Source organism: Erinaceus europaeus, chromosome 5 (assembly GCF_950295315.1).
Source record: "Erinaceus europaeus chromosome 5, mEriEur2.1, whole genome shotgun sequence".
NCBI lineage: Eukaryota > Metazoa > Chordata > Mammalia > Eulipotyphla > Erinaceidae > Erinaceus > Erinaceus europaeus.
Window position 1 is genome coordinate 119,014,416 of NC_080166.1, and position 22,178 is coordinate 119,036,593.

The following is a 22,178-nucleotide window of genomic DNA, read 5'->3' on the forward strand; positions in this document are numbered from 1 at the left end:
CCCGCCCTGCGCTGGGGGGCAGACACGACACTTTACGCTCCACAGAGCGACCAAGCCACTTACTTTGCTCCTGCTCAGCAGTCAGCGCCGCGGGCCGGTGGAAGCCGGGTCTGCGGGCGGGAAGCGTGGAGCTACACTGCGCCTGCGCGCTCTGGCGTGGCGCCCGGGTCGGGTGGGGCGAGCTGAGCGCCCCGCAGCTGAGACAAGCTCCTCGGTGGGCGGCGGGGAGGGGGGGATAGGAAACTGCGGTGAAGAAAGAGGAACCAGGAAGATGGCTGTGCCCTGGGGTGCTTGTGGTCCAGGGTTCAAATCACCACGGAAACACATGGGAGCATTATGGATGGCAAGAGGTGGAGCAGTGCGGTGGTCGTGTGTCCTGTCATTCCTCGCAGTCCCTTGCTCTCTCCTCTCCCTCACCCTCCAGATAAACACACACACACACACACACACACACACACACACACACACACACACACACACACTCCCCGTTGTAACAATGAGAACAGCTTGCTGGGCTGTTTATTTATGGGGTGTGGGGGAGGTGTCAATCTCCAGGACTTTGCCTCTATGGGCTGACTTTTTCAGATAAAGAGAAGGAATGATCACAGCACCGAAGCTCCCTCCAATAGGGCGAGGCTAAGGTCTGAACCTGGATGGAACACATGGCAAAGGAAAATACTATCCAAGTAAGCTGTTTTGCTGGCCCAGTAGTAGTGTTTAAAGTGTCTGACCCAAGTGCTCCAGTGAGAGGGTCCCTGACTCCTGATGCTCATGGAGGGTGATGGCTGTCACCTGAGTGGATACTCTTACCTGATGCTGCACCACATGGTCACAGCCCGAGACCCCGAGGGCAAGCTCAACCTTTCCACCTCCTGAGCAGCTCCAAGCCCTCCACTAGGAAACAGGCAGGCTGTATGGGGACCTGGCATAGCAAGAGCTTGGCCCCACTGGGCAACTCTGTCACCTACCAGTCAGCTGTGGGAGGTGCTGTAGGCACTCACAGATAAGAGGGAGCTGCTTGTGACCACATTTATAGCACCACCACTTTGCCCCTTTTCGATGTGGAGTTCACCTGTGCCGGGGTGTTGGATGGTGCCAATGAAAGCGGAGGCCACTCAGCACCCCAACAGAAACTGACAGGTTGTACATTTTGTCAAGTGAGTCATTCATAAGCAGCTGTTTGGGTTCATACATATAGGCTTGAGGCCAGGGCAGGGGTTGTACCTCAGGCCTAGCTGCAGGTGGTGTCAGAGGGAGAGGCCCATAACCCTCTTCAGTCAATAAGGGAAAAGGTCATGAGGAACTACTGACCTCAGGTACCACTCCGGTACAGTGTACCCCCACCTATCTGCCCATGAGAGAGACAGAGAGACACCCCAGCACAGCTCCACCATCCATGGAGCTGCCCCTGGTACTTTCCATTAATACTCCCATTTGATGCCAAGTCTTGAAACCGCAGCCTCATGCATGATGTGGCATGCACCCTACCGGCTGAGCTATCTCTAGTCTTCTGGCCCCCGTGCTCAATCTCTTGTATCCCCTTTCCAGCCATCTCTGACCTACCCACAGGCCAGTGTGTGGCTAGAGAGATAGTGTGAGGACCTGGGGCCTGCAGAGTCAGGTGCAGTGAGGTGGAAAAGGGGTGTTGGCACTTACTGCTACCCAGGAAAGGAACTCAGCCTGCAGATCTCTCCCCCCCACACCGGGCTTAGGCCCCCAGCCTGAATGTCCACAGCCTAACAAGACCAAGCTGAGTAAAAACAAATACATATCAGATAGTCCCTCAAGTTCAGTTTAATATGCTTCAAACACAAATATGCAACACAGGAACGGTAGGGCCAGAAAGGCGGGTGACCCTGCCCAAGTACTCACCCACCAGCCCCTCCCCACCCTGGCACTCTGTCAGGCCAAGGTGACCCACATGTCTCCCAAATGCCAAGAGGTGGACTGGGCAGGGGTCTGAGGTGGGCAGGGGCTACAGTATCTGAGCATGAAAATGGCTCCAGCCAGAGGAGGAGGAGGCTTCCATGCTGAGAGGGGCAAAGTAGTGACGAGGGGGACACAGCCGCCTCCACCCCAGATGTTTTAGGACAAGGGGCATCCTTGATGAAAAAAATGAAGCCTGGGTCATATGGGGGATTAGCTCAGGAACCCAAGGTCAGGACTGGGTAGGGCAAAGCTCTAGTCCACCTAGGAAGGGATTACTTAGCTCTAATACCTCTACAACTTTGACCGCAATAGGCCACCGCACTGTACCACATTCTAACCTAACACTGACATCCGTATTGCTGTGTGACTGTGTTTTAGCAGGCGCTGTCAGGGGAGCAGTTCCTGATTTCAAGAGCTCAACTACCACCTGACCTGTATTTGCAGGGGGCTCCTGCTAACAGAATAAATAATTGTGTATTTAGTCAATGTGGCATGACCTACTCTAATGGAACACCCACCTCCATAACACAGCATCATGCAGAGCTGCAGGTGGGGGGGGGGGACGTCTAGGTTTCTTCAATGTGCATCTACTGTGTGTGTCCCCAGGATGGGCCAAGACCCGGGAAGGCTTACTGGAGATGAGATGTACCCGAGGCCAGGAAGCCCAACCTGGGCAGGACGGCCTAGTGGACAAGCCTGTCCTCTCTGAGGGCCATCGTCTTCAGGGCCCACTGAGCACCCAGCCCCAGTCTGCTCATCTCTGGCTTGCTCAGAGATGGCCCATGTGTGATAGCGCAGAGGCCACTGGGCAGCAGCACAGGCTCTCAGTCACCAACAGGAAAGGAAGGCGTTGCGAGCCTCAAAGTGGCAACTGTCCAAACTACCTCTCTCTGGGTCATGCTCCTAGTAGGTTACAGCACGACAGGCATGAAGACCTTTCATGTCCTCATTCCACAATTTCAGAGACAAAGGTCAGTCCAGCAAGCAAGATGGCTTGGCAGGCTGTTGCCCTGGGCTCTTCGGTGTGGCAGCACCACCTGGACCTAGGATAGGACCACTGTGGGCCGTGACACTGCTTGCTCATCCAGCAGGGAAGACATCTGTGTTCCTAGGCCAGCAGGGGACGACCTAGCACAGACTGGAGCTGCCCCCTTCTCTCCCCAGGCACGGAAGAGTCACTGGATTTCTGGAAGGCCCTGAGCGGTCTCATGTACACTGAGAGAGTTGAATGATAGAACCAAACTGAAGGGGTGGTTGCTTGTGAAATGGGGGCCGTGTGTCACCTGTTGGGTTAACCCCCTGAAGAATCACATCAGAGCAGACCAAGTGGAAGTCTGAGGACGCTGCCCTCCTCTGCGTCTCCTCAAAACACAACAGACTCCACTGGCCACGGTGCTTCCATAGGGTGGAGTGCCGGTGTCTCCGCCAACTCCAAGGCCTTCCTCACCCTCACTCTAGGTCATGCTCTTCTGTATTTCCCCCAGGGTGTAACTGCTTAACTACAGATTTTGAAATGCCTGGGGCAGTGGGGCTAGGGAGAAAGTAAAATGTGTGTTTTTCAGGACTATAGATGGCCCTCGGTCACAAACAACACCTGCAAAACTGCTAACCCCCCGGGGGGGGGGGGGTCCCCACTGCTCTTTCATCGGCTCAGGATGGGAGCATTAATAATTAAAACTTGCAAATGGAATGATAATGAGCTCACATCATGTTGACTAAGAAGCTGACGGTTCCAAAGGTAGGCCCCAAATCGCTGGTGTTTGTGTTAAATACAATACCACTTGGTGGTAGGTTGAAAGGCGCTTCTTCTCTGTATCTTTTTTTTTTTTTTTCTCTTTTTCAATTTTGGGTAGAAATATTCCCGGGAAGATAGGTAGAAATGCATTTTCATTTCCCAATAATAATTCTTAGGCACAAGTTAGAAAAATGCTGACCTTGACCAAAATATGTCAGCACTTCGTGTTATAAAAAAATGCAACTGAGGGCCGCTGAGGGTGTGTATTTGCCTCTCTCCGCATACACACGCGCAGCGGTGCCGTACACAATGGTTATTCAATGTATATTCAAAAACGGAGCTACTGGTACCGAACCTGAAATTCTGCAGTGAGAGAGAGTTCGTTGCTCAAGAATAATGGGAGATGTGTTCTCTCCTTCCTTGGACTATCTACGGCCAAACATTGCACACCGGACACTACCGTTTGTACTTTCCTAAGCGCCAATCCCGGGTCATTCTCGCTCAGGGGTCAGAGGAGGACTCCACCTAGGATGCAGCTATGCAGCAACTGGGCATGCGCGCAGGCGGCAGGGGCCAGCCCTGGGCGGTGTCCCGGCAGGTGGGGACCCTGGCCGGTGGCCGCCCCTCCTGCAGGCTGCTGTGCCGTGGCGTCGTCATCTGGGCGTTGTGCTGACTCTGGCTGGAGAGGAGGGCCCGGAGGAGGAGCCTCGGTAAACGGGGGATGTGGGGGAGAGTTTGATGGGACTCGTGGGGTCCCCAGTCTGGAGTTTCCACAGCAACTCTTCGTTGGTCCGGCTCAGCCTTTTCTTCTCCTGGGTTTCTTTCTCCACGTATTCCTGCAGGTTGGCGTTTTCCTCTGACAGTTGTCTGCGGGGGTGGAAGTGGTGAAGCAGAGACATCCAAAAAGCAGTCAGGCTAGAACAGGCTTTTATCTTAGGGTTCACCAGAGCAGGGGGTGCACAGGGCTGAGTGTGGGAGAACAGGGCCAAATGGGGTCCCGGTGGCCCACAGGTTCCAACGCCTGTCCACCAAGCAGGTCAGGCCCCAACCCCTCCCCGGGGAGAGTGAGTAGAGCAAAAGCCTAAGGATGAGGAGGAGCCAGGGATGTGAGAGGCTGCGTGCTCTGCCCCCTGGAGCCCATGCCAGGTAAATGACAGTCCCAACAGCACAGGGCCTGTCAGCTTCAGGACAATGTCTCTAAGCCTCTCAGCCTCTGCCCAGGGTCTCCATGGTAACAGCTGCCTTTCTGAACCTGCTCACCTGCTGAATCCTCCACCCTCGAAGACTGGGGGTAGAGCCCACGCCCTGGACTCCCATCCTGGTGCACTGTAACAGAAGCTCAGCTCGTGTTTGTGGGGAACAGATGCTAAGTGAGAAGCAAACTGATGTCACCTGATGCCCAAGCCCACCTACCTGGTGACGACAGTGTTCTGATCAATCCTTGCTTTGAGGTCTTCATTCTGCTGCTGGAGAACTTGGATTTTCTCCTCCAGGATGATGTTCTTTTCTGCCTATAAAGGAAGAAGGACCAAGAGGTCTCAGCAAGGCCACAGGGTAGGTAGCAGGTGGTGTCCAGGGCTTCTGGCTTTTATGGGTCTATTCAGAACAGTGTTTCAGGGGCTGGGTGATGGTGCAACTGGCTGAGCACACATTGTCATGTGCAAGGACCTGGGTTCAAGCCCCCAGTCCCCAACTGCACAGAAGGTGGGGAGCTTCACAAGTGGTGTGGCAGTGCTGCAGGTATCCTGTTTTTCTCTCTCCCTCTCTATCTCCACCTTGTATCTCAATTTCTCTCTGTCCTAAACAAATAGATTTACTATTATTAAAACAAAAAGTGTTTTGGTGGTTAAGCACACACATTATAGTGTGAAAGAACCCAGGTTCAAGCCCCACCTGCAGGAGGGAAGCTTCATAAATGGTGGAGCAGGGCTGCGGGTGTCTCTTTTTCCCTCTCTATCTCTGCCTCCCTCTCTCAATTTCTGTCTCTATCCAATAATAAATAAATAAAATTTTAAAAAGTGTTTCAGAAGCCTGGAAGATATCTAAGCATGGTAGAGCACAGGACTCGCATTCCTAAGAACCTAGTTTTTGTCCCTGAAATCAACATATACTGGAACTGAGCAGTGACTCCCATAAAAATTAATAAGTAAATACATACTTAAAAGAGAGAAAATTGTGGAGTCGAGTGGTAGCACAGTGGGTAAAGCACAGATGGCGCAAAGCACAAGGACCGGTGTAAGGATCCCAGTTCGAGCTCCTGGCTCCCCACCTGCAGGGGGGTCGCTTCACAGGTGGTGAAGCAGGTCTGCAGGTATCTATCTCTTCCCCTCTCTGTCTTCCCCTCCTCTCTCCATTTCTCTGTCCTGTCCAACAACGACAACAATAATAACTACAACAATAAAAAACAAGGGCAACAAAAGGAAATACATAAATATTAAAAAAGAGGGAAATTATTTCAAGGAAAGAATAATGTTTTGCACACTGCTGCATGTAAGCCATTCTATTAATAAGTTAGAAGTACATGAACCACACTACTTTTAAATAAAATCAAACAGGGTAGAAAATATCAGAGCTTGCTGTGTGATAAAATGAAGTTTGTGATAAAATGAAGTTTGTGATAAAATGAAGTAATATATATATATATATATATATATATATATATGGTGTGTGTGTGTGTGTGTACGTACAACATATTGGGTGCCTGTGTACTGTGTAGGAACAGACACACTCACCAACTTTTCCAACTCAATGATCTTTTTCTCCTGTTGGTGTATTTGCTGATTCTTCATCTCTAATACCTGCTTCAGACTCTTCATGTCTTCTTCTAAGTGCTGATAGGGAGCCAGGGCAACCTACAGGGCAGAAAGCACCAAGCTATTTCCCAGGAGTCTGAGAAACACACAGCATTCACCAATGTGACCCATTCAGTAATATCTAGCTTCCATTCACAAGCATGAGACAGAGTGAAGGAGAGTACAGCTTTCCTTAAAGATGCCAACAGATAGCCTATGGGAAATGCTGTTAAAAAATTCAGTTTCTGGGGAGTTGGGTGCTAGCGCAGTGGGTTAAAAGCAAATGGCGCAAAGCATAAGGACCAGTGTGAGGGTCCCAGCTGAAGCCCCCAGCACCCAACCTGCAGGGCGGTCGCTTCACAGGCAGTGAAGCAGGTCTGCAGGTGTCTTTCTCTCCCCCTCTCTGTCTTCTCCTCCTCTCTCCATTTCTCTCTGTCCTATTCAACAACGACATCAACAACAATAATTACAATAACAATAAAAACAAGGGCAACAAAAAGGAAGTAAATATTTTTAAAAATCTTAAAAAATTTCAATTTCTTAGATGAACAGGAGAGGTAATTAAAATCTCTGATGTGGCGAGGGAGATAGCACAGTGGTTGTACAAAAGACTTTCATGCCTGAGGCTCTGAGGACTTGAGTCCAGTCCCTAGAACCATCTTAGGCCAGACCTGAGTAGTGCTCTGCTGAAAACGGAGAGAAAACTAAGACTGGAAAAAAGCATCTGGGTGCTGGCATGGCCCAACAATACTGTCTCATTCTCTGAAGGGAATTCATAAAATGAAATGTAACCAGCAGCTTTAATATTCCCCAGATGCCCAAATTCCACTGCCAGGTAGGTTCTACTGGACGAGGGGATCTGTGGCCGTCTTGGGGACTCGGAGTAGGGCTTGTCCAGGAAAAGAGGAAAGTGTTTAACAAAGCAAAAACAGAATCTGAGAAAAAGATGCCAGCATAAGACAGCCAGATGTAACAACAAGAAGAATATTCATTCAGCTAAGATTGTATGTCAGATAAACAACTTTCCTTTCCTGGAGTATAAACATGGGTCATTCTCTGATTACAAAGGCATCTATTTGCAATTCAAATGTGTGTGTGTGTATGTCACATATTTTATCTGACAACCTTACATCTAAGGGAAGGGATTTTGCCAGCTTTTCTGAAAAAAAAAAAAAAAGGCCTCTCCTTCACCTATTAAAATGGGGAGAGATGAGTGGGGGCGGCATGTGGAAGCTCCCCAAACTATGCTTTTTACAGGGCTCTCTGGACAGGAGAGGGAGCACAGCATCAGGGGAGAAGCCCGCAGTGGTCCTGCCTAAGGGCACGGTGTTAAACAGGAGTGCGCTTAAACCCTAGGCTGGCTTCACAGTAGATCAGCACAGGAAGGCTCTATTTGGGGGACACCTTGTGGTTGCCTGGCATGGGAAGGCAGTTCAGGAAGCCTAGAAAGCACAGCTACCTCCAGCTGTTCCTCTGTGTTCTTCCTCAGAGCCTCCTCGAAGCGTCTGGCTCGGTCCCGCAGAGACTGGCTTTGGAAGGTCAGCGTGTCCACCTGGTCCTGCAAGTGAGCACAAAGGGAGCCCAGGCCCCATCACAAGATGCACCAGACAATAGGCTCAAAGTGAAGTGCAGCTGATGCAGCCTCAAGGGCCTCCCCTCTGCACCTGTCTTCTTTCCTGGGACCCAGTCACCTTGCTCACTGCATATCTGGGATGCTCCCCACAGGGCACCAAGATCCCAGTATTCAGAGCAGTGTCATGTAAATGAGGTAATTCTGCAGAAGATCCCTGCAAAGGCAGGAAGTGCCAGCTGACTGCACTCCTGGCAGCAGAGGGCTCTATCCTGCAAACCACAGCCTGGAAGCCATTCTTGAAGCTTCCTGTTCCTTCTCTCTCTTTTGCAGAGCCAGGGTCTGGTGCATGTGAGATTGCATTTTCATTAAGATAGACAGGGAGTGAGAGACACTTGCACCTTCTCTGCAAAGTCATGTGGTGCTGGGGCTTGAACCTGGGCTGCACACATGGCCAGGCATTTGCCCGGCCAAATGAGCTCTCTCAGGACTTCTTTTGTTGACTTGTTTCCCATTTTAATTTTAAGAAAAAAAACTCCAACAGCACCATTCGACACAAATGCTAGTGCATTTGGACAATAGTTAGTAGTGGGAATATGTGTGGCCTTAGCTGGCATATGTGAAGCCCAGCTGGGCCCCTCATACCCGCTGCCCTGCTGTCATTGCTACTAGAAGGTGACCAGAACAGTGACCATATTACTCTGTGGCTCCTATACCAGACCTGGTTGCACTGCCAGAAGGAACATTTCTCCCAAACTTCTTGTCTTTTATCAGAAACCAAATCACCAGAAACCAAAAAGTCACCAGCAGATACCACCTAGGATAGACCTAAACTATCCAAGGATTTTTTTTTTCCTTTCTCCATTTTCCCTGTTTCTCCATTGTAGATCACAGGCAGAAGTACAACAGTGCTGGAGCAATGCTAGGGGACTCCTGGTTGGGCTGGCTCCTTTATGTCAACCTAAGAGGCGCCAAGTCCCAGCTGGTGACCTTGCCTGAACAGACCACTCAAGAGATACCGGTAGTGCTGGGAGCTATATTAACAACAATAGCCAATAGTGCTTAGCGTGAGTCACCCCAGTGCAACACACAGAATCTGCTCCCCGCTTGAGGAAGGTACTGGTATCCCCCCAACCCCTTTCCCCTTTTTATTGGGGGAGTTTATGGTTTGAAGTGAGTACAGTTGTTGATACAGGGGTAAAATTTCTCATCTCACTGTGAAAGGTGTCTGCAAAATACTCTCACCCGCGGGCCAAGCCCCCGCCACCGTCATGCACCAGGACCTGCGAGCTCAAACCCCTCCCCACCAGAGTCCTTTGCTTTGGTGCAATATACCACACCCAGTCTAACTTCTGCTTTGTATTTCCACTCTGTGTCCTTGTATCCTCTCCTTTTTATAGACAATTAAAAATCAGGTTCACAGAGCTTACACAGCAGCCCAATACTTCAATGCTAGAAAGAGGAGGCATACTCAGGATATAAACCCAGAGCTCAGACTTCTAGCTGCCAGCAGCCTCAGAGACTCCACTGGAGCAACGCCACCCTCCCAGCAGCCAGTGCTCTGCAGCCCAAGTTGACACTGCAGGGCACATACACACAGCTGACTGGCATTAGTGGCAGGATGCACACTCGGGAGTTAATAAGAACTCACTTCATTTTGCTTGGGCATGGATTGGGATCTGCTCTCTCACAGTATGGCTGCCACTTTCCTGGTTGCATTCCTTTAGAGAGTGCATCTGAAGTGTGAACTATGTGGGACCCAAGGAAAACCATGTGAGTTTGCTCTGCCCAGAATATGCCACATGAGGACTGACCGACCGCCTGGGCACAATGCGGGTTCATCCACAGACTGCTAGATAGTGATGGGATATCAGCATAAGGACTCCTACTGAAAACATCACCTAATACACTCAATAACTCAGACGCTGGCTAACTCCACGATAATGTCCTGGATTATTTCCTTGGAGGGGCAGGTTCTGGGCAATGAACATCTCCAGAGAAAGTGTGTCACCAGAGAAGCAAAGTCCTTGCTTGCTCTGCTCCTCACCTTCCAAAGTCTCCAGAGGGGAGTGTCCCTAATATTAGAAAAGCAAGCTTGCTGTGACTGGGATGTTGGTAACTGGGAACAGCAGGGTCAGTTGCTTAGTATCGCCCCCTAGGGCTGGGGCTGGGGGCGGGGATTCAATATCTTCTCACAGAGGAAGCAGTCCTCAGAAGACTAGGACCCCGAGATCCTTCTTTCTCCCATGAATGGTCAGAAGGAAGCCAGGCAGCCCTCTGGTATTTGAGACCCATATATTCTCTCTCTCTCTCTTTCTTGCCTCCAGGGTTATTGCTGGGGCTCGGTCCACTAATCCTGGAGGCTATTTTTTCCCTTTTGTTGCCTTTGTTGTTTGATCATTGTTGTGGTTATTATTGCTGTTGTTGGATAGGACAGAGAGAAATGGAGAGAGGAGGGGAAGACAGAGACAGAGAGAAAGAAAGACACCTGCAGACCTGCTTCACCGCTTGTGAAGCAACACCCCCACCTCACCCATAGAAGGGGAGCCAGGGGCTTGAACTGGGATCCTTACCCAGTTCCTTGTGCTTTGCACCATGTGCGCTTAACCCGCTATGCTACCACCCGACCCCCTGAGACCTACATTTTCTCTTGGAACTTCTGCGGTGCTTGTCAACTACCAATTCTCTAGTGCAAGTATGTGCCATTTTTGTGGCCATCTGTCACAAAAATTTGAGTCACACTAAGTAGGCAATCAGCTGCCTATGGGCATGGTGTGTGTCTTTCATACTTGTATATCCCAGGCTTAGTACAGGACCCAGCACACAGCAGGTGCAGGTAAAGATCTGCTTATAGGATTAGTGAAATACCAACCTGTAAGGATAGTCGTAACTTCTCAAAATTCTCTTCCAGTTCTTTCTTTTCAAGTTCATGGGTAGACATCAGTTCTGGAGAGAAGACAGCAAATTATTCAGTTTGTCTTTCTTTTGAAAAGGGGACGAGCAAGATCCTTTCCTTGGAGTAAGACTATAGGCCTAGTTAAATAGGGGACACTAGTAGATAGAAGACTTAAACTCAAGGAAACTTCTCCATTGGTCTGAAACTGTGTGCAATGTTATTTAGAGAAAGAGGAAGATAACAGAGAAGTGATGAAATGGTGGGGAGAAGAGGAATAACAGAGGGGAGTGGTCCATGTACACACGGACAGATAGCTCTATGTGTGAGTACACACACACACACACACACACACACTCACACACACATGCACACACACACACACTCACACACACACACACACACTCACACACACACACACTCACACACACACACACTCACATGCACACACACACACTCACACACTCACACACACACACACTCACACACACACACACTCACACACACTCACACACACACACTCACACACACACACATGCACACACACTCACACACACACACACTCACACACACTCACACACACTCACATGCACACACACACACACTCACACACACTCACACACACTCACACACACACACTCACACACACACACACTCACATGCACACACGCACACACACACACACGCACACACACTCACATGCACACACACACACACTCACACACACTCACACACACACACTCACACAAACACACACACTCACATGCACACACGCACACACACACACGCACACACACACTCACATGCACACACACACACTCACACACACACACTCACACACACTCACACACACACACTCACACACACACTCACATGCACACACACACACACTCACACACACTCACACACACTCACACACACTCACACACTCACATGCACACACACACGCACACACACACTCACATGCACACACGCACACACACACACACACTCTCTCTCTCTCTCTCTCTCTCTCTCATACTCTGTTCTACCACACCGTGTCAAGTCAAATTCTTCACTCACAATAATCACTGATTCTCCAACTTTTGTGGTGGTGAAACAACTAAATATTCAATGTTTAATCTGTTTTCTTCCTTTTTTATAAACTATTTTAAAAATTATTTTATTTTTATTGGATAGAGACAGAGAGGATCTGAGAGGGAAAGGGAGATAGAAAGGGAAAGAGAAAAAAAAACCTGCAGTATTGTTTCATGGCTTGTGAAACTTCTTCCCTGCCCATGGGACCAGGGGCTTGAACCCACATTCTTGTGCACTGTAGTGTGTGCTTTCAACCAGGTGTACCACCACCCAGCTCCCTAATTTCCATTTTCTACCACTCTGGAATCATGTTTCTTTCCCACAATCAATCAGTCACAATTTGGACCCCCAAACAGGAACTCTGCAAGGGAGCCAAGCTGCTGTGAAGTCACCTTGCCAGCCTGAAGGGGGGGGGGTTGCTGAGAAGATGGGACTAGTGCTGTGTCTGCAATGACATGATGATGGCCCCTGGGACACACTTGGCAAAAGGAAAGATCTCTACAAATTTGACTGAGCAAAGGTCTGATACTAAGATCTGCAAACAAAAGGAAGGACTGATTGGACTGACTTTTCTTGGAGAGTTAGGAACCATTTTAATCCATGAGAAGTGTCATTTCAGCGATAATTTGCAATGTAGGCAGAAAGATGTCCTATAAAAGTTATCAAGCAAATAGATTCTATTTCCCTCCAGATGGGAATAGTCTTATTAGCTAGGCAAAGCGTATGTCATTCTGGCCACATAAGCAATTTGTTTTCATAGTATAACTAGAGGGAAAAAAGGTCTCATTAATCAGTCTGGATCATCTGCTTCCAACAGGATAGTGCTGGAGATCAACAATTATCATTCTGGCTGGCATGAGCTGCAATTAAGAAAAACTCAGTGGTTTCCATTGACTCAAATCCTTTAATGATGATAAAGGTCAGCACAAAATCTAGTTGCTACAGCTAACATCTACATTTAGAAAAAAAAGTTTATGTTGATTTCATTGACATTAAAAAATGGGACCTTCTGGTGTACCTGCTTCTGTCTAAATGATTAGTTTGAGTAGTCTTTGAGGGTATCATCCTGACCACAGTAATGGATTTTTTAGTTACTACTACATACACCTTCGTTCTCTTGACATTACATACAGTTCAAAGGCCTTGAATGTGGCCTCTGTGGGAGACATCACTAGTCAGAAAGAAAAAATATCAAGGGTCCGGCAGTTGCACAGCAGGTTAAGTGCATGTAGCACGAAGTGCAAGGACTGGCATAAGGATCCCGGTTCAAGCCCCCAGCTCCCCACCTGAGGGGCCCTAGTCACTTCACAAGTGGTGGAGCAGGTTTTCAGGTGTCTCATCTTTCTCTATCCCTCTCTGTCTTCTCCTCTCTCATTTTCTGTCCTATCCGACAACAACAATAATAATAACGATAACCACCACAACAATAAAAACACAACCAGGGCAACGAAAGGGAAAAAAAAAATAGCCTCTAGGAGCAGTGGATTCATGGTGCAGGCACCAAGACTCAGCACTAACCCAGGAGGAAAATAAAAAAGAAAGAAAGAGGGAGTCGGGCTGTAGCGCAGCGGGTTAAGCGCAGGTGGCGCAAAGCACAAGGACCGGCATAAGGATCCCGGTTCGAACCCTGGCTCCCCACCTGCAGGGGAGTCGCTTCACAAGTGGTGAAGCAGGTCTGCAGGTGTCTATCTTTCTCTCCTCCTCTCTGTCTTCCCCTCCTCTCTCCATTTCTCTCTGTCCTATCCAACAACGACAACAACAATAATAACTACAACAATAAAACAACAAGGGCAACAAAAAGGGAATAAAAAAATAAATTTTAAAAAAAGATTTAAAAAAATTTAAAAAAAAATAAAAAAGAAAGGAAGGAAGGAAGGAAGGAAGGAAGGAAGAAAGAAAGAAAGAAAGAAAGAAAGAAAGAAAGAAAGAAAGAAAGAAAGAAAAAAGCCTGCCTGGTCTGATGATTAACTCCCCGCACTATTTCCAATCACATTCATTCCCTTTCCAGAGACCATCTTCTCACAGTGCAGTGTTAGGCTTTAGTGCATTTTCAGATGCTCCAAGAGAAAAGGAAGTCAGCATGTAGTCTAGAGATGGTGTGCCTAGTATCTATACACCCATAAATATTTCATGATTTTAGGGTCTTGACACTGTGTCATGTTCAATATCCTGTTCTGAGACAATGGTTCTGCTTTTGGTCCATGTACGAATTATCTGGTGAGTTTCAAAAATCCAGATGCCTGGGATGAACCCTAAAGCTAATCAGAAGCCTCTGTAATGGCAGTTTTACATTAGTATTGGAGGGAAAAATCTCCTAGGTCATTCCCACGTGCACCCCAGGGTGGGAACTGGGGCTGTAAGTGTGCGACACACGACACACTATGAGGACCCTGCTCATCCACTGAAACAGTTCTCTAGAAACTTCTTTTCTTGCCCTAGCTGGGACTTTTCCAGGTACTAACAGTTCCCAGAGATGGGGGCTGTACCTGAGAGACAGTGGTGTGAGCATTAATCACTACACAATGGGCTTTGTGGTTCACGAAGAACAGTTCACAGTAAATTCAAAATTCAACATTAATCCATCAATCCTCTAAAGATGTATTAACTTATTGTTAGCTTTTATTATCATGATCTTCAAAGAACTTACACAACCGGCTGACTGAAAAGAAGTGAGGGGAGGGGAAATTGAGAAGTAAATTGCCTGCATGAATGCAAATTCGTGTTCAAATGTAAAAAGCATTTGCAATGTCAAAATCTTGGGTTGTACTTAGTAAATGTTGTTGCTATCATTGTACAATCCTAAGTATCCTGGGGACTGAACCTAGGAGCCTCAGGCATGAAAGTCTTTTGCAGAACCATTATGCTGTCTCCCTAACCTCATTACTGACTTTAAAACAGTGGTTCTCACACTTGGCTGGAATTGCCTAAGAGGTTCAGCACTTTTTTGTAAATGTTTTTACTAATAAGAAAGCAAAAAAAGAGGATCACTCTGGCATACGCAGTGGTAGGAATTGAACTCAGGACCTCACACATGCAAGTCCTGTGCTCTGCCATCCTTCCACCTCTCAGCACTCTAGATTTAACACTCTCAATGCCTAGACAGCATCTAGTCCAGCTCCCTGGAGCCCTACCTCTTGCTACAGCTCCCTAAGAATTCCAATATCCAGGCAAGGTGGAGAAGCATTATTTTTGCATGTTGCTATGGCCCTAACTAAACTGGGTCCTGTGAGTCTAACCCTTCTCTCCATGGGAGCCAGAACCCAGGAGGAAAGGAAGGATAAAAGGCAAAAGGGAAGAAAGGAGAAAGGCAGGAAAGGCCAGGCCAGCCCAGAGGGTGGCCACATGCAGAGGTCCGCGCTACCTTGGACTCTGTGGTCATGGTCGTCCTGCAGGATGGCGATGGCGACTGTGTGGCTATTCTCCATCTCCAGGAGAGCAGCCTCGTGGCTGGCGGTGATGTCTTCCACCTGAGGGAGAGTCACACAGGTTACACACAGTGTCTGATGGGGAGGGGGTGTGGGGGCAGCTGCTGCTTAGAGAACAGAAGCAAAGTTCCATTAGTGGAAGGGTCAGTGGGCCAACTTGTCAAGAACATTCAAGCTCATTCTGCTACAACCAGTCCTATACGGAGTCTGGAGGACTGGGATCTGTTGGCAACAAGCGGCATCCACCCCAACTGCACTCTTCCTGACTCCTGGTGCCAGGGGGAAGTCACAGGGATGTCACAGCCATTGCCACTGCCTAGCTGTTTATAGGGTCTTGGCTCCTAGTGAGGAGTGCTGAAGCGGCCTCTTCACAGTCCTGGCCTGGCTCCTGGAACAAACACTCTTCCCTCTCAGTCTTTCCCCTCACACCAATCACCTAATGATAAAGAAGAGGGCCTTGCCTGCTGGGTGGTCTGTCTCTGTTCTGTAATCCAGCTGTGGTGTGAAGATAAAGGCAAAGGAAAGAACTAACACCTTCTACCAGGCTACTAGGCACTCCCTTCAATATAGCAACCTTACTAAGCGCTTTTTGTAATGTCCATTTTAGAAACAAGAAGACAGGCTTAGAGTAGTCTGAAATATCTTTCCCAAGGGTTAGCAAATGGCAGGGCAGCCCTCGACTCAGGTGTGTGTGACTGCAAAGGGGACATTCTCTCCACCATTGCTGCCTCTCACGGCAAAACTAGCATTGTGTGGCTTACACACACACAGCATGGAACTTCTGTTGAGAAGGAATCCCATTTTTCTGCCTGGATGTACCAGGGCAGGAGTTCAACCAACCTCATACTGGATTAAAAAATACTTGACCTGCAAAGTGTCTAGGACAGAGCAAGAACTGTACTAATATTGGTAGTATTGATTTTGAATATTAATAATAATTAAACATGTGCTAGGTATATAAACTTTTTCTTTACCCTTCTTGGGGCCGGGCAGTGGCACACCCAGTTAAGCAAACATATTCTTGTACTGAGGACCCAGGTTCAAGCCCCTGCTCTCAACCTGCAGGGGAAAGCTTCATGAAGGGTGAGGCAGGCCTGCAGGTGTTGCTCTTTATCTCCACTTTCCCTCTCAACTTCTCCTGTCCTGACAAATAAAATAGAAGGGGGGGGGGGGGATGGCCACCAGGAGTGGTAGATCAGGAGTGCTGGCACCAAGCCCCCATGATAACCTTGGTGGCAATTCAAACAAATAAAATTTTACCCTTCTTGAACTCCACTCCTCAGACTCCAGGTCTGCTGCTATGTTGCTGCTGATTGCTGCCTTAACTTCAAATGCATGATCTAAAGGAGGCATTGCAGAAACCTGTCTCTCTTATTTGATAGCAAGTTCCCACTGTAAAACACATCGTTCACTGCAACCCAGTGTGTGCCCATGCACACAGACATAAAACCTATGTGTCAGGAAACAACGTTTCTTTCCTACTTGCCATTCATTATCTGCTTTTAAAATACTGACTAGAGGGAGTGTAGATACTGTAATAGTTATGCAAAGAGATTCTTATGCCTGAGGCTCCAAAGTCCCAGGTTCAATCCCCTGCCCCACCATAAACCAGAGCTGGGTGGTGCTCTGGGGAAAGGAAGAAAAGGTGATTCTACATTATACAGCTTTACCCATGTGTGTGACCCAGGCTTGAGCTCAATCCCCACCACAGTAAAGAATGCTTTGGTGCTGTGGTCTCATTCACTTTCTCTTTGCCTTTTTCTGTCTCTTAGGAAAAATGAAAACATGCTGATTCTATTTTAACTTGACTTTTTCAAAAATACTAGTTATATACCACTAGTGTGGCAAACTTGATATTTGAAAAACTGAGCCAGATCTGGGTTTGAAAGTCACTAGTGGATCAGTGAAAACCTTACTGCTTCTATCAGGTGCTACTGAGCCACGTCTCAAAGCTCTCCATTCTCTGGTGAAGACTCCCAGGTCCATTTTACCTGTACGCACAGGCCCATTCTTCCTCTACAAGAAAGAATATCCACTCGTGAAATTGACACGGACATACTTTGATCCTGGGATATTAAATAACTGCAGGGGAAGATTTGTCTGGCTTGTCTCTTCTACAGTAAATGAGTTATCACTCAGCAAAACAAAATAGCACTGGCAAAGCCAACAATGCACTCGGCAGTGTGTGGGGAAAGCAGCACTACAATATGAGGAGTGACAGCATGTGCAATGACCCACTTCAGTTACTGAGCGTCCTTGACTGGACAGTGTTTAACTGGAGGCTTAGAGCTATAAATCCACTCAGCTTCCAGGCTGATTACCACAGTATTTAATTGTCCAGTTCCTGTTTAGATGAAGTTTTATGCAATCTTTTGTCCTAAGTCTCTTGGAAAAATAATTGTTTTTTTTTTTTAAAGAAATATCTTTCTTTTCTGCATCATGATGTCAGCTAAGCCCCTTTATTTATTAATGAGAGGGATGGGGGGGAAAGAATCAGAATCCCCTCTGTTACACATGCCACTGAGGATCAAACTTAGGACCTCATACTTGAGAATCCAACACCTTAGTCACTGTACCACCCCCCATACCATGCTTAAAAATATCCTTGGGGGGGGGCGGGTGGTAGCACAGTGGGTTAAGCATACATGGTTAAGCACAAGGACTGGCGTAAGAATCTCAGTTCAAGCTCCCGGTTCCCCAGCTGCAGAGGGGTGAGTTCACAAGTGGTGAAGCAGGTCTGCAGGTGTCTGTCTTCCCCTCCTCTCTTGATTTCTCTCTGTCCTATCCAACAACAATGACAGCAGTAACAACAATAATAATAACAACGATAAGCAACAAGGGCAACAAAAAAAGGAAAAAATAGCCTCCAGAAGCAATGGACTCGTAGTGTAGGCACCGAGCCCCAATAACCCTGGAGGCCAAAAAAAAAATTTCAGGGCCCAGGTGGTGGCGTACCTGGTTAAATGCACGCACTACAGCATGCAAGAATCCGTGTTCAAGCCCCTGGTCCCACCTGCGGGGGGCAGGGAGCTTCAAAGTGGTGAAGGAGGACTGCAGGTGTCTGTGTGTCTTTCCCTGTCTATATCCCCTTCCCTTCTCAGTTTCTGTCTGTCTAATAAGTAAATAAATAAATAAAATTAAGTATGTATCTTCCATCCCACCTTCTGTATTCCAAAAATAATTTTGGTCCACACTCCCAGAGGGGAAGAAACGTTAGGGGAAGATGACCAGAGGGCTCTGAAACACAATTTCATCAGGACCAAGAGAGAGAAAAGGAAAAAAGGGGAAAAACATTTACATGTAGTATTGGTGTTAGTGTGATGACTTAGAAAGGAAGAGAAGACAGGACCATAGAAAAAATGGGCAAAAATGTAGATAGATAGATAGACAGACAGACAGATATATCATTATAGAAATAACAGTCTAGTGGCTATGATAAACTAGAAAAAAGCAATGAAAAATCACCCCAAAACTCTGAAATACAACCAGAGTTTCTTTGGAATCTCACTAAGACATAGCCAACAAGTTGCAGATGCTACTATGACTCCATCCTGACTTCCCTGGGCAGAAAAACCTCACTAATGTGTCCCGGAACCTCACCCCTCCAGAGCCCTATCCAACTAGGGAAAAATAGAAACAGGTTTGGGGGAAGGGGGAGCGCAGTGGGTTAAGTGCACATGGCGCAAAGTGCAAGGGCCAGCATAAAGTTCCCGGTTCAAGCCCCCAGCTCCCCACCGGCAGGTGGGTTGCTTCACAGGCAGTGAAGCAGGCCTGCAGGTGTCTATCTTTCTCTCCCCCTCTCTGTCTTCCTCTCCTCTCTTGATTTCTCTTTGTCCTATCCAACAACAACAACAGCTATGACAACAATAACAAGTACAACAAGGGCAGCAAAATGGAAAAAAATAGCCTCCAGGAGCAGTGGATTCATATTGCTGGCACCGAGCCCCAGCAATAATCCTGGAGGCAAAAAAGAGGGAGGGGGGAACAGGTTGGGGGATATGGACAGACCTGCCAATGCCCATTTCCAGCTGAGAAGCAATTACAGAAGCCTAACTTTCCAACTTTTGCACCCCATAAAGAATTTTGGACCATATTCTCAGAGGGGTAAATGTTAGGGGAAGATGACTAGAAGGTTCTGAAACCCACTTCCATCAGGACCCAGAGAGAGAAGAAAAAGAAAAAAGGAAAAAAAAAAAAAAGGAGTGACACTCGGAAGCTTGGAAGTAGTAGGCATAGGTATGACTTAGAAAGGAAGAGAAGGCAGGACCATAGGGGGGGAAAAGGGCAAATACATATAAGCATAGATAGGTGATTACAGAAATAATAGTCCATATCTGTGACCTTGGGAGAACCACTGTAGTTTCCAATGGTGGGAATGGGGACACAGCACTCTGGGGGTGGGAATGGTGTGAAACTATTCCCCTGCTACCTTGCAATTTTGTAAACCAATATTAAATCACTAATAAAAAAGGAAGACAAACGAGAGCAATAAATGCTCTCAGTGAGATATATATGTATTTCATTAGGGGGCTGGGCTGGGCAGTGGTGCATCCCCTAGAGCCCACACAAGGACCCCAGTTCAAGCCCTTGTCTCCACCTGCAAGGGGGAAGCTATGTTGAGTGGTGAAGCAGTGTTGCAGGTGTCTCTGTTTCTCTTTCCTTCTCTGTCTTCCCCTTCCCTCTCAATGTCCGTTTCTATCCAAAATAACTGAATACAACACACTTAAAAAAAAACCTTTCAATGCGCATAACTATTTTATTTACTGTCAAATGTAAAACATTAATTCCCCAATAAAGAAATTTATAAAGAAAAGTCTTTCATCAATTCTTATTCTAACTCTTTAACTTACTGATATATTAGCTCTTATGCAAATTTCAAGGATGGTTTCTGAAAAGAGACAAATTGAAGGACTGGGTTCCAGCAGAGCCCAAGGTGTCCCTGGATGTGGATATGACTTGGCAGAAGTATATAATATATATTTTTGTCTTAGTCTGTATCTTCTTGGCTTGCTGTAAGGCAAGCTTTGGATCCAGTGGTGATACAGGCCCATGCCCAACATATCAAGGATTACAGAAGGGCATGGTGGGCCTATTACAACCTCTCAGAAGTGTCTTTCTAAATGACATACCAACCCCTAGGTCTGAAAGGTCATCCACTGTTAGAGCCCATGAGCCAAAATTTGGGCACAACGCTTTCTCTCCAGTATTTTAAGTCTCAATGCACCTCTACTGTGTTTGAAGAATACTCTGTGAAGAAATGATCGTCTATGATTGAACATCCTCTCCTTTATCAGAGTGTTCAACCCCGGCACTGCCTCCCCCAGGGCTCATGGTCTTTTTCTGGATCATGGCTCACACTCTGGAGTAGACAGTAGCAGTGTTCAGTCTGAGAAGCCCTGGAAACCTTCTGGATTTGCAAGAAGATATGTCATCCACAGAAGAGCACAAGATCATTTCATGCACAACAGATCACTAAATCAGAGGCAAGGGCACAGAACCATCTCCAGGCCATGGCAGACATACTGGGAGAAGAAGCTTTCCTTTCCTTTTTAACTCAATGCAGGATTTGACTGAATTTGGAGTAGGGCACCAAGTAAAAACCCTGGGTTGAGGGTGAGGGTGTATGTTCAGCTTCAAGGGGCAGGCAGGGGTGGGGTGGGATTGGACAGTCTTTTGGTGGTGGGAATGGTGTTTATGTACACTCCTATCAGTTTGTAGTCAGATAAATCACTAATTAATATGAGAGTGGAAACTTGACTGAATGTCTCAAACAGACTAAGTCTTTTTAATACATAGGCTGAGTCTTTTATATGTTGACTCTCTTAAAAGCTTAGTCTAGGGAGAACAGAAGAAACTGGTGGCACAGCTATATACAAATAATGTCAAAGGACATAAATTATGGTGATGTTGTGTATGATACAGCAAATCCTAACAAAGGGTTATTTCAAAGTTAACCCTACTGCCTAATAATGTGATTATAGCAATAACTATCTATTGTCCTCTTAAATCCTAAGACAGCAGGAACCTCCCACTTCCTCTATAGAGCCTATAGTTCCCCCAGTCCTGGAACTTTCCTGCATGCTTCTCTTAATTCATACCAAATGATATTGCATGCACAGATCCCAACCTAATCAACACAACGAGTACCACCTCAGCATGCTTCACTTCAGACTGTGTCCACAGACGTCAGGCATGGAATGTTAACCCTTCACACTCATTACTCGGGTGAGACCTTTCCTTTCATAGTATTCTCTAATTCCATTCCAGGAGGTTCACTTCCTAACAAAGTTCCCAAACCTAGATATAGACCAGGTCCTGTAAGATAGAGTATGTATCCATAAATTAGGGCAAAAGATATACCTGGAAGCAAAAATACACAATGGTCTGTAGAGAGTCAGTATAAGGTTCATAATGAAATAGTATCTACTTAGACTTAGATACCCTCCTCACCTACTTCCTATTACAGTTCTCTCACTCACTCCAAAGCTAACCTCATCAAAGCAAGGACTGCAGAAGCTGAATAAGGGCAAGAGACTGGCATACATTAATGATGACTCATTAATCACTATCAGGCCACCCCATCAGCTGGGGCCCTAATCTGAGAGTCCTAAGATTCACAAACATGATGGGCCGAGACCTTGAATAAATCCCTCTCTCCATTGGTAACAGTCATCTCTAACAGGAACAACACAATAGACCCCTTTGTGGGCCTCCATGGGACCTTGCTCTCAACTTGGATTAACAATGGTAGAGAATG

General features: G+C 47.2%; 1 protein-coding gene across 3 annotated transcripts in view; it reads right to left on the bottom strand.

Moving 5' to 3' along the window:
• Positions 1–1,776: 1,776 nt before the first annotated feature.
• Positions 1,777–22,178, bottom strand: part of MTUS2 (microtubule associated scaffold protein 2) — a 411,436-nt gene continuing 391,034 nt past the window's right edge. For 2 of the 3 annotated variants that reach the window (XM_060191673.1, XM_007522394.3), the window contains 6 exons: positions 15,358–15,463; positions 10,899–10,972; positions 7,916–8,014; positions 6,397–6,516; positions 5,078–5,175; positions 1,777–4,531 (listed from right to left, as the gene is read on the bottom strand). In XM_060191673.1, the coding sequence (XP_060047656.1) occupies positions 4,318–4,531; positions 5,078–5,175; positions 6,397–6,516; positions 7,916–8,014; positions 10,899–10,972; positions 15,358–15,463 (711 nt within the window). In that variant the 3' untranslated portion in view covers positions 1,777–4,317. The remainder of the gene's footprint in view (positions 4,532–5,077; positions 5,176–6,396; positions 6,517–7,915; positions 8,015–10,898; positions 10,973–15,357; positions 15,464–22,178) is intronic. The other variant, XM_060191674.1, reaches the window with a different exon arrangement.